The following is a 13,945-nucleotide window of genomic DNA, read 5'->3' as shown; positions in this document are numbered from 1 at the left end:
CGGAAATCAATTGGGTGCATGTGTAAAACAAGTTTACACTGTCAGTGCATCTCCTATTTTCTCTTTTAAGATTTATATATCAACTACCTCACTAAATTGAAAGATGAAAACGAGAAAATCATAAAAAATCTAGTCAAAATCACTTTAGATTAGATTAAAGTATCAAAATTAAATTTGACATTTACGAAATCAGATGATAAATAAGGAAATAAAAAACAAATCCCAACTACTCAAAACCAATATAATCTAATCTTTTTTTCCTTATGTAACCAAAAAAATATAATCTAATCTATAAATTGAATCAACTAAGAACAACTCTAATCAAAGCCACTCCTCTCTAACTGTGTTCCAATACTCTTTCCTTCTCGTAAAATTTTCTTCCCTTTCAGTAAAATTTACATCTTTCTTCAGCAATATGGCAAGCCTATAGACTGGGGATACGATCGTCCCAGCCAAACTGGTACATGTGTAACGTCTTATCTTTGGTAGTTGTTGCCAATTTTAGAATCTCTGCTGACACCTTACAAATACGTGAAGTCACATTTGTCGTTGGACCAAAGTCAAACCAAAAATACACTTAACTGAGGGCCGGATTTGGTTAGCATGACTTATGAACTTTCCCCCTTTGTAGGTGATTCTCGGGGAGATGGGTACTGGAAAGACCAGTTTAGCATTGAGATTTGTGAAAGACCAATTTTTTTTGTGAACAGGTTTGCTTAAACTAATTTGATTTCATGAATCAAAAGTCTATTTCTTCTTTCATATCATCAATGTACTGTATTATAACTTGACATTAATATTAATGTGCCTATAGGAACCAACCATAGGAGCAGCTTTTTTCACTAAAAAATTATCGGTATCTGAAGGTATTGTAGTGAAACTTGACATATGGGACACTCCAGGACAAGAGAGATTCCACAGTTTGGCTCATATCTACTATCGTGGTGCTGCAGCAACAATTGTTGTATATGACATCTCCAACATTGTAAGTGTTCAATTTGTTAGCTAAATTTGAAACCATTAGTAGTTGACATGCAAAGGGTGACCGGATACTGAGCGTGGTTAAAAAACGATAATAATAAGAATACAAGTAGGTTAAACTTATTAGATGCTAGTCTACAAAGCATAGTAATTGGATATGATTATAATTTCATTCATTCACACAAGTTCACAACTTCACATGAATCTTCAAGCCTTTTGATCGTAACAGCAATTATTTGACTTCTGTTTTAGTTAGAGCCCAAAAACGGGTACAAGAATTACAAACACATAGTACTCCCTTGAGTACATGAGATAAAGTTTGCTTCAATTATTTGCTTGTTTTCTCTTGGTAGAAGCCTAGCTTGGTTTCCACACATCACATGATTAATTAGTTTATTACAATACTTAATTTGTTGTCAAATTATTAAAGAAACCAATTGAATCCGCGTTAACAGATGATTAAGGGTGTGCTTAGGTAAAAAATTGATGTTTTTTTTTATAACATAAATTTTATTAAATGAGAAAACCTTCATGAGAACAACCCTCTCATGAAAATATAGGAGCAAAAGCCAATACAAATCCAGATGCCATAGGCAAACAATTAAACTTCCCCATGAAGCCAAACTTAAGGATAGTTTTCCCTAAGAGTGACTTGAAAAAAATATCCTGACAATAAGAAACAACCCCATTTCCCCCACCAAAAAAACACTGAACCAAAATAAACCCTAAAATTGGATAGCCAAACCAGTATACTTGCACTACTGCCATTCAGTTGATCTCCAAGATATTACACCATCAAGCTCACCACAACATAAACGAACTGATAAGTTTCCATTTATCAATGCAGCACACTTTATACCAAAACCACTCCTCATTTTAATGTTTTCCCCAAAACTACATATAAAGCCCACCTTCATGGTATCCTGTACAACAAAGAATCATCTGCATCCTCATTAAATCCTCCCTTTAGAAGCATTTTCTCCATCTAACTTTATAAGCCACATATCAACTCACCAAAAATGACACAATCAGAGCAAAACAACAGTCCTCAGACAAAACCGCAAGCAATATGGCTGCATACTCTGGTATAGAAGATCCTCCACTATACTAAGCACACACCTTCCAAATTTCTCCTCTGCTATCCCTGCCATACTTAGCTAGAAAGTCAGCCACAATATTCCCCTCCCTTAATTAAATTATGTTTAACACTCTAACACTGAACCACCGGGATCAAGTTATCGATTATGTTCAGCGCCTGAAACATCCTCCAAGGCCTCTTCTCCTTATTTAGAACCCACCCTACCACCACAGAGGAGTCGCTTTCAATAATTATCTTCCTGAAATTAAACTCCTGACAGAACAGCAAAGCATGGTAAATAGCTTGAATTTCAGCCTCATACACATACAAATCACCCATTCCTTTAGCAAAGTAACCAAGCACCACCTTGTTGTGATTTCTCAGCACTCCCCCAACCCCACTTTTACCTGGGCAGCCCAAGGAGGAACCATCAACATTAAATTTCAATTCATGCTCATCTGGTGGTAACCACTCTTGCTCCACCCTTGTTTTCTGTGGTTTTGGTACCTCAACATGTTGCAGGCCCCTAGCAATCTGATCCACTGAATAAGGACATTTTTCCCAACCTGCTTTCACCCACCATGCCACTCTAGCCAAATGCATATCCCATGTCGATTCGAAATAAAAAGCCTTGTTACTGAAAACAGTGTCATTCCCGTCGAGCCAAATAGTCCAACATAGTGCAAAAGGGATTAAATCCCAAAGAACGTGATCAGTTTTGCTCCTAACAACACCCCATTCTGACAAAAGCATGCTCACATTCTCCGGCATAACCCACATAATGTCCTCACCCCTCACGATTGAACACCACAAAGGCCACACATACCCACAATGAAGAAACAGATGTGCAGTTGTCTCAATACTTGATAAACAGAAACAACATATGCCCTCGTATGGTAACACAATACAACGGGTCATAAGACATGCTTTTGTAGCCACCCTCCCCTTTTGTAGTTGCCACATGAACATAGCGACTTTAGCTGGAAGCATCTTCTTCAGTTGATTGGGCACCACCCATCTTGCCTCACAAAAGCGCTGTGATCCTCCAAATTACAGCACATGCCTCTGACTGAAAACTCACCCAATGTATCTCCTTTCCAATACACAATGTCCACTGCATCATTCATCACTACTGATTGAAGGTTTTCCAGAAAACTTTCATACTGATCCAATTCCCAGTCAAAGAAATTCCTCCGAAACTGTATATTCCACACCCAGACACCTCCTTCCTTCATTCCAAACTCATTAACAACACCCCTTTTATTTACCGCCAAAGCAAAAACTGAGGATATCTAAACTATAAAGACCTTTCCCCTAGCCAAGGATCAGACCAGAACCTCACCCCATCACCTTCCCCCACTTTGCAAGCCAACCCCTGTTTAAACTCTAAGACCGCAACCGCTTGACTTCCCCACAGAACCAGCAAGTCCCTTACCACACAAGACCCAAGAGACGCTCTAACCTGCTCTACTTGTGGCATAATGAATTGTTCCTCCAAGCCATATCTCCCACACACAACCCTCCTCCATAGAGCATTTTTTTCTGTCTCAAACCTCCAAAACCATTTTAAAAGCAACACATGATTTTTACTTTACAAAAAACCCAACCCCATACCCCCAAAACGAACCCCCTTACACAGATCCTCCCACCCTACCCACGCTATCTTACGCGAACCCACCACACCACCCCAAAGGAATCGACACATAATCCTTTCCATCTCCTTTATCACCCCTTTTGGCGCCTTATAAACAGACAATATAATACAAAGGAATTGCACTTACTACTGATTTTAAGAGAACTATCCTCCCACTTAAGGACCAGAACCTTGAATTCCAACATCCTAATTTCAACACCATCTTATCCAGCACCGATTTCCAAAACACAATCCTCCTCGGACTTCCCCCCAAAGGAAGGCCCAAGCAAACAATTGGCAGTTTTTCCTTATTAAAATTCAGAATCCTTGCCGCTTGATCCTCAATTTCTTCGTCAACATTACACCAATAACTACTGACTTATGAAAATTCAACTTCAAACCAGACACAAAGAGGAATGCCTCCACAGCGAAGGCTAGACATCTAATCTGATTTAAATCTCCTTCGCAGAACAACATCGCATCATCTGCAAAAAGAAGGTGATTTACCCTCAATACTTCCCCGAACAATACCTCACACGGCCTAGGCCCCTCCACCATCTGATTCAACATGCAGGACATTCCATTCACACAAATGTTAAATAAAAGAGGGGATAAAGGACCACCCTGGCGCAGCCCCTTCTTTATAGCAAAGAACTCCGTTGGTGACCTATTTACCAAAATTTCCTGCATCGTTGTTGAGATGCAGCTATGAATCCAATTACGCCACCTCTCCCCAAACCCCATATCCTTCAGCATGTCTAGTAAAAAGTCTCACTCCACATTATCATAGGCCAGCTTCATCATAATACCTCCTGATTCCCTTCTTTTTAGACACTTCATTTTCTATGAAGCAACAATCCAAAATTTGCCTACCTTTAGGCGAATTGATTAGGAATCAACAAGGCGGGCAGAACCCCACTTAACTTGTTTGCAAGCACTTTTGACAGCAGTTTATACACACCCTCAATCAGGCTAATCGGTCTGAAATCAGAAAGAGAGCTTTGGTGATTTCTTTTCGCTATAAGTGCTATGAAGGCTGAATTCAATCCCTTAACCAGCTTCTCTGAGCCAGGGAAATCTTTAAAAAATCGCTCCACATCCTCTTTTATCACCGGCCAGAACTGTATGAAAAAAAGCCATGTTAAAGTCATCCGGCCCCGGCACCTTGTTGCCATCACACTCTTTTATTGCATCAAGGATCTCAGACGCTGTAAAATCTGCCTCTAGCAAAAGATTCTCAGCAAGAGACACTTTATTCAAGCCCATACACTTCAGCCTCGGCCTTTTAGAAGCAACATGAGCAAAAAAGCTCTTAAAATGATTTATGACAACATCTTTTATCTAACTAGGTTCTTCCAGCACTTGACCCTCAAACTGAAGTTGTGTGATATCTCTCTTCCGCACGATATTCTTTCCACAGTCCCCCATTAACACTAGTCTCTCACGCCTTAGCACCTCTGATATTCCCTCTTCCTCCATACGCCTTACTACCCCACTTACCCTCTCCTCTAGCTCCTTACTTTTTTGAACACCCCAAACCCTTTCCCCTACGCCATTCCCTTATCTTCTCCCTCAAACCCTTCAACTTTTTCATGAGAACATACCCGCCCCAACCCTCCACCACCATGGAATTCCACCAATCATTCACCAGCTTCTTGAAACCATCTTCCGTGATCCAATGATTATAGAAAGCAAAAGGTTTTGGACCAAAAGGTAAACAATTGAACCAAAAGGTAAACAATTGATGTTAAACACTTAGAGCAACTCCAATGCTTAGGCTCTTATTAGGGCTTTTATATACTATTCACCACTATTCTACACTATTCATGTGTCACGTCAGACTTAAGAGCCTGCAAAGAGCCTGAAGCAGATTTTGCTCCAATGCATGGGCTCTTAAATTACTATTACAAGGGTCCCACTGTGTCCCACCATACAACATTAAATAATGATATTTATTTTCACCTAATTTAGATTTAAAATTTAATAGTATATCAATACTTCAACTAGAAATTAATTTAATTATTACTTATACTAATTTAATTTAAAATTAATTTTCCTAAAATTTTAAAAAAAGTACATTGTATTGAATTATAGAAATAAAAGAGAGCCAAACTTGAGAGAGAGCCTCATTAAAACCTTACTAGGAAAAGCCCAATTGGGATACAAGCCTAGTGAAGGAAAAAGAGTACAACAATCCCTAAGAGAGACCTTAATACATTACATTAACAAAATAAATACGAAAGGAAATACATGAGAATGAAAAATAAACAACAATACATTTGAAACGAAATACACATCAAGGCGTGAAGATTAAGTTTCATTATTATCGATTTCAGGAAGGTCCCAGATATGCTCCACCAAGTCTGCTTGAAGTTGGCGATGGATTGACTTTTCAATTTGATGTGCTCTCCTTTCCAACATATTTCTAAAAGCGGTAATAGGACCGCTTAATACTTCAGCATCCGATATGTCATTATTGACCTGCTCATAAACAAAATTACCTTTGTACGTGTTACGCTCATCTTCAACAATCATGTTATGCAATATGATGCAAGCATAGATGATTGACTTCATGTCATTCGGATGCCACCAGCGTGATGGACCACGGACAATCGCAAACCGAGATTGGAGCACTCCGAATGCACGTTCCACGTCCTTTCTTGCTGCTTCTTGTCTTTTGGCAAACTTTTGCTTTTTTTCTCCTTGTGGCATTGGGATGGTCTTCACAAATGTACCCCACTCGGGATAGATACCGTCTGCTAGATAGTATCCCATGTGATACATTGTTTCATTCACTCTAAATTTCACCATGGGAGCAGCTCCACGCAAAACCTCATTAAACACGGGAGATTGGTTTAGCACAGTAATGTCATTATTTGAGCCTGCAATGCCAAAAAATGCATGCCAAATCCACAAGTCTTGTATTGACCTTTCCACGCAACTGGACAATTCTTCCATTCCCAATGCATACAATCAATGGAACCTAACATACCTGGAAATCCACGAGACTCCCCCCATTGAAGTAGGCGTGTCATGTCTTCCTCGTTTGGACGCCTCAAGTATTGCCCACCAAATACTTCACACACACCTTCTACAAAATTCTTTAAGCACTCAATTGCAGTACTTTCACCAATTCTAACGTATTCATCAACACTGTCAGCAGGTGATCCATACGCTAACATACGAATAGCGGCGGTGCACTTTTGTAATGGTGATAGACCTTGTCTTCCAACTGCATCAACGGACATTAAAAAGTACGGGTTATAAGACCCAAGGGCCTCTACAATTCTGAGGAACACATGCTTTCGCATTTGAAACCTTCGTCGGAAAAGCTCTTCCGTGTATACAGGATTTTCAGAGAAGTAGTCCTTCATCAACCGCTCGTTCCCAGCTTCACGATCTCTCTTTATTACTCTTCTTGTTTTCTTGGGCCTAACGGTGTTGGCATGTTGTTGTTGTTGATAGAACTCCATCTCCTGCTGCATCATATCTTCAACGAACGTGTCATTCATAAAATCCTCCACACATTCGTTGTAAAATGTGTTCCAGTCGAGTAAATTGTTTGGATCCATTATATGGCACAAATGAAAAAATATTGGTGTAATTTGATAGGAGGAATACAAGATGAGAGAACGAAAGAACTGTTGAATGTTGAAATGAATGAAATATGGCATGAATAAATAAGAGAAACAACGGTTATATTCCCAACGGCTATATTCCCCAACGACTATATTCCCAACGGCTATATTCCCAACGGCTATATTACCCAACCGCTATATTCCCAACGGTTATATTTCCCAACGGCTATATTTTCCAACCGCTATATTTCCCAACGGCTATATTCCCAACGGCTATATTTCCCAACGGCTATATTCCCAACGGCTATATTCCCCAACCGCTATATTCCCCAACGGCTATATTCCCCAACATTGACATAGTACTTATTACGAAATTTGAATGATAAAATTACGACATTGACAATATATTAATTAAGAAATTAGAATAACGAAATTACAACATTGATTTAGTACACATGAAGAAGCTAGAATAATAAAGTTACAACATTGATGCAATACACATTAAGAAATTGGAAGAATAAAATTACATCACTAATACACATTAAGAAACACAAGAAGATTTAAGACATTCCTAGTTCACTTAAGGCGAAAGCACGTAGTGCGTTATGCGTACGCAACTCCTCATCGTTCATTCCAGATGTGTTCTTGTTAAGGATATCCATATATGCCCGAAAGTTCTTCGCCTTCTTAAATTTGAGTTCTTCCTGTCTCAATTGCAGTTCACTTTGTTTCAGTTGTTGGTCAGCTTGTTGCAAATCTAGTTCTCTGTTCCTTATCTCCCTAAAATTTGCCATCATTTCCATTTTAGCCTTCCCCATGGCTAACACATCAGGGTGAGGAGCAAAAGATAGAGTACTTGACGCAGTATCTGTTGTTTTGGCCTTTCTCTTCTCTGCCTTCTTTCCCTTCGGGCGAGTTGTTGGTGGTGTTGCCTCATATTCGTCGCAATCAATTGATGCACTTGGGTCAGTCGATGTTCTGTCGGCGCCAGCTCCTGACTTCTTTTGTCCCCTTGAATTGGTTTTCATTGATTGTCCCTTCCACTTTGGTTCATCTTTCACCATCCGCCATACATTCTCATGTGTGAAATCTTTTTTATGGTCTACCTGAAATAGGGCATGTGCCTCAGCCATGATATCCTTCTCTGACTGTCCACTTTTCCAAGGAGTGGTAACTTTGTTGTAGCAACCGGTAAAGAATTGAATATCTTTACTCAATTTTCCAAAACGACATTTCAGCATCTTCCCTGTCCTCGGAGGAGTGTCAAAGTCACGGTACTCATCAAATTGGTCGCGGATCCTATCCCAAAACTTTGCTGCCGTTTGATCAGTTCCCACCGTCGGATCCTTAGAAATGTTGAGCCATGATTGAACAAGAAGTAAATCGTCTTTAACCCTCCATCTGGTGCGTTTCTTTCCAGAAGATTGATCCTCATCTTCAAGATCAATATCATCTAGACCCTCGTGTTGTGTATCATCAGGCGTAGCCTCACATTGTGTATTAGAGACTTTTGAACCAGTGCTACCAGTAGGAGGGGCTTGGCTTTGAAATTGGTATTGTGGTGGATACATGGGGTATTGTGGATTTGTGAAATTTTCATCAGGGTGAAGTGGTTGGTTTTGAGATGTATATGGAAACATTTGGTACTGAGAATTATGAACATTGCCACCGGTGTGAGGCGGTTGGTTTTGAGGTGGATATGAAGACATTTTCTATTGAGAATTTTGAAAATTGCCACCGGGGTGATGCGGTTGGTTTTGAGGTGGATATGGAGACATTTGGTGTTGAGAATTTTGAAAATTGCCACCGGGGTGATGCGATTGGTTTTGAGGTGGATATGGAGACATTTGGTGTTGAGAAATTTGAAAATTGCCTCGGGTGTGACGCGCTTGGTTGTGAGGAGGAAATGACGGCGTAGGTCGAAACACCTGTGAAGGTTGGTTTCCTTGTTGTAACACCAGCGGAGGTTGAGAACTTTCATTGGTGGGAAGTGTTTGATCGTCCAACAAATCATAGTATTGTTGATAATGTTGGTGATCCATTTTGAATTTTGTTTGAATCTTTGGACAAGAGAGAACTCGTGGGAGTAAAAATTGATGTGTAAAATGATGACGTGCACACTATATATAATGTATAAAAGCTGAAAATGGGAGAGAAACGGTCTGATAACCGGTCAAACCGGTCAGACAACCTAAAACGGTAAAAAAACCGGCTCCAGCCGGTCAAAACCGGTCTGAAACCGGTCCACAACGGGAGGGTGACCTGCCCAGCAGGTCACCCTATATATAAACCCATTTCAGCCCCAATTTCTAACCCTAGCCGTCTCTCCCCCTTCTCTTCTTCTTCTTCTCCCCTCTTCTCTTCCTCGAAACCCTTCTTCCTCTCCCCTCTTCTCTTCTTCTTCTTCTTCTTCTTCTCCCCTCTTCTCTTCCTCTTCTCTTCTTCTTTTTCTTCTCCCCTCTTTTCTTCTTCTCCCCTGCCTCCTCGAAACCCTCTTATCTTCTTCTCCCCTCTTCTCTTCTTCTTCTTCTCCCCTCTTCTCTTCTCTGTTTCTACGAGCTCTCTCACTGCAACCCCACCAAAACCCACCTCACTGCAACCTCACCACCACTGAAACCCAACCCACCAAAACCCAACCCACCTCACCGCCTCAAACACCCACCACCACAGCCAAAATCCACCTCACCGCCTCCAAACACCCACCACAATCGACTGACCGCCACCCAAATCGGAGCCACCAGATCAGATCAGGGGAAAGGAAGCCCCTTTTCGCACATGCAAGTCTCCAGATCATCTCCCTTTCAAGCAGATTGGACATGGGCTCTGAGATTTTTTTTTTCCTATGTAAATATCAGTTGCAGTGTAAAAGTTCCATTGATTATCATTCAGTTTGATTTTGGTTGTAAAGTTTGGATTTTTTTTTAAGAAAATTGATTTTGGTTATGTTCTTGTGTTTCAATTTTGTTGTTCTTCCTTCTTCCCTTCACCGTTTCTTCCCTCTGAAAGTAGTTGATGAGGAGCATGTGAGAGAAGATAATAATTTTTTAGTGTAAGAGCCCATAAAGCAAGAGCTCTTGCAGAAGAGCCTCTGCACTGTAGCTAAGAGCTTGAAGGCTCTCTCCAATGCAGGAAAAAAATAAGAGCCGACTCTTAGCAACTCCAGCTGGGCTAAGAGCCCAGCGTTGGAGTTGCTCTTATAACTTATCACATAAGTGTTTACTCACAAGCTAATTGATAAGCTTGCTGAAAAAGCTTTGTGCTTGTTTATAAGCTGATATGAGAAACTTATCTAAATAAAATTGAAAGAGGTCACTAGCTGAAGAAGTACTCATAAAGGTAGTTATGGTGTGTTTAGAATTAGAAGTTTGAATTTTAGTTTAGGCGTTTTCTGTGGTACAAGCAATTTTTTTATGGGCATGCTACAGGAATGAGTTGTAGCACTAAATTTTTAACACCTGTACTTTTATAAAAAAAAATGCAAAATACGTAGCAGTAATGTATATACAACAAAATACTCTTATATTTACGTATAATTTATGTTTCAGCCCCAAAAGATAATAACATTTACAAAATGATCAAAATCTGGGAAAGAAAGAGGAGAAGTATCATAGTTTCAAGGAACAAAGGAAATCCAATATTAGCCCCACCCTCATTTGCAACAATTATCCAAATCTGCAATGTTGTACCATAATTGTCATAACAAACTACAGCAGCTCCCTTGTCCCTACGCAGCCGCACAAATCAAATTCTTATTCTCCCCTCCAAGCCAAGAAAACCCAAATACGCAGCACATATCAGAATAGGGCCAAAATTCAGGGGAAGCACAGGCTTTCCAGACAAAACCCAACAAGAAACACAATTTGAGTCCATGATTGTAAAACCCCCGAAAATTGGAAAACCCACAAATTGCTCCAAGAGAATTTCCCCCAACGAATTGCAAGTTATCTCCGTCTGAAGTCCTCTTTCTCCTCCCTCGATGTCTTTCTTGATCTACCGATTTCTCAGTTCTGAATTTGGTTCTGGGTTTGTGTTGGTTGTGGAGGCCGGTTCGAAGCTTGATGAACCACGGTTCAGATCTGGACGGTGATTGAAGATTTGTTATCCAAGCAGAAGAAGAATGGTGGTGGTGTGGTGGTTGGAAGTGGTGGTGATAACCTAATTTGGGTCTCCTCTGTTTATTCTGGGATGAAGAAGGAGAATAAGAAGAGAGTGAAGTACTTGATTAAAAACTAAATAAAAAATATGTGGGTTGTATATACAAAACTAAAAAATACAAGATCAATACATGATTGTTTGAAATTAATATTCAATCACCACTTACTTATCCATGTCAACATAAATGTATTAATATTATTGGCCCAGGTCACTAGTGTATGGTACACTCGTCTGAATGTTGGGGCACCGGAGCAAGCACCTTTAGTTTATCTTAAAATATAAGATTTAAACATTGTCCCCGAAGAATGGTTCAAGTAAGTTGTAAGAGCTAGGGACATAAGAGTTGGGTGAGATGAAGAGTGAAGGGTCCTGGGTTCGAACCCGAAGGAAGGATCAATTTACTAACATTTATAACAACTAAGATTTGCGTATAAAAAAAATTAACATTGGTTTGGTTAGGCTTGTGTTAAGAGATAATTAGGCGTAATATCATACGAGATATTCTATAATTATTCCATAGTATATTTTGTAATATTTCTAAGCATATTCCTTAGCATATTCTGTAATTTACTGTTACCATGTAAGATGTGATAACTCTCACCACACTTTGTGTGAGATAGACAATGTATTATTGTATTATTTATACTATAAAATTACAGAATATGCTAAGAAATATGCTTAAGAATATTACACAATATGCTAAGGAATTATAATATAATATCCCTAGGATATTATGCATAATTATCATGTGGTTTTTTGATCCCTTTGAGAAGAGTGTATATGGTGTTTATCTCCTCTTATTTATATCAATACAATTTTGTGCTTTCGAAAAACAATTATGCATAATTATCTCTTAACACAAGTCTTACCAAACCAATGCTTAAATCCTTATAAGATAAACTAAAATTAAAACTTCTAATTCTAAACACACCCTAATAACCTTTATGAGTACTTACTTCTTCAATTCTTTGTCTTTTCTTGTTTTTTTTTTTTTTTATCTATATATTGATTGAGAGAGACAACTATAATTTTTTAAACGGATAAAGTATTCGTTAAAAATAGAAAAAAAAGTCATCGATGAGCTATTGGCTGATTGAAATCTTTTTAGATGTGAAAACATGCTTTTTGTATCTCCTCTATCATTATTTTAGAAACAACTCTCATCTCTGCCGTTACAAATTCATAATGTTCATTTTAACTTGATATATTGCTTCATACTTCCATGTGTAACCATAACGCCCCTTTCTTCCCCTTTCCCAGCCCTATTCTGATAAATTTTTGCAAGTTCATTTTCAAACATTTGATGTTTGTTTGCCTTACTTGTAACTAATGATTGTAGGAAGTCAAACGTTGGTGATCGCATTGGTAGCAAACAAATCTGACTTGGAGCTTATGAGAGAGGTTGAAACTAAGGTATTGTTGAGACCATCTCCCATCTCTTTTCCTTGTTCCTTGGCTCCTTTCTTTTTCATATAAATAGTTTTCTACGAGAAAACGGTTGATGCATTTCCGGTGTAAATTATGTTCACATAGCATCCTATTGATTTCATCCACATCAGAAAATATACTTTTATTTTAATTAAAATGAAAAAGAAATGTAATTGTTCCTAAAATGCAGTCCTATATGACATAGTATGATTGAATGTAAGTGTAAGTCTAAGTCTACTGACAGTATAGTCTTATATTATTGCTTGAGCATTATATTTGTATCCCTTTTTCCTGGTTGAATTATTGTAGGAAGGGGAGCGATTTGCTGAAAAGAATGGAATGATTTTCATGGAAACATCTGCTAAGACAGCAAACAACATCAATGTGCTTTTTGATGAAATAGGTAAATGTTGAATGTCATTATAAACTTTTGACCATTTTGATTGATAGACATCAATAACTTATCTTGAAATTAGTTTGAAAATATAACAATGGTTGTTCTTGTTTGTGTTTGCTAAATGCAGCTCAGAGAGTAGCAAGAGCTTTCCCTCCAAAACCTCCAGCTATAAATTTAGACAATGAAGTGGAAGATATTATTTTTAACAATATTGAAATGGAAGATGGAAGGAGAAAAGATTCATGTTGCTCGACTTGAGAATTTTTTATGTTTTGTAAAGTAGTTGTTGACAAAATGAGAATTTTTACCACGGGTGGTGGATTCCTTAGTTAAATTTAGAATGGACTTGAGAGTGTCCCTTGATTTTTTTTTTCTTCATAGTTTCTATTTTATTTCATTTTTGTCACACAATGACTTTTTTTTTACATCGAAAAGATAAATTGCATCAGATAGGAATTGATCTCTGAACCTCCCCCTACCCAACACATATGTCCTCCAGCTCCTACCACTTAATATATCCTATGGGGACTTAGACAATGACTCTAGCTACCTTTTATATATAATTGAGGTATGTAGTTTTTGTTTTTTTTTTCTTTTCCGGCCACTTAATTAGCCCGCAAGATTAATTGAAAAAAAAAATTGAGAACTTTTTCCGGTTGAATTAAAAATATAGAATCTATCTAGGCTGAGACTAT

General features: G+C 38.6%; 1 protein-coding gene across 1 annotated transcript; it reads left to right on the top strand.

Moving 5' to 3' along the window:
• The first annotated feature begins 464 nt into the window (after positions 1–464).
• Positions 465–13,508, top strand: LOC130744559 (ras-related protein RHN1-like). The gene is given in 7 exon segments (XM_057596733.1): positions 465–536; positions 632–745; positions 815–989; positions 1,234–1,272; positions 12,765–12,838; positions 13,163–13,256; positions 13,378–13,508. Coding segments are annotated over 7 exon segments (699 nt in total).
• The last annotated feature ends 437 nt before the right edge of the window (positions 13,509–13,945 follow it).

This window comes from Lotus japonicus, chromosome 3 (assembly GCF_012489685.1).
Source record: "Lotus japonicus ecotype B-129 chromosome 3, LjGifu_v1.2".
NCBI lineage: Eukaryota > Viridiplantae > Streptophyta > Magnoliopsida > Fabales > Fabaceae > Lotus > Lotus japonicus.
Note: the sequence above shows the minus strand (reverse complement) of the source record. Positions and strands in the feature narration are given on the sequence as shown.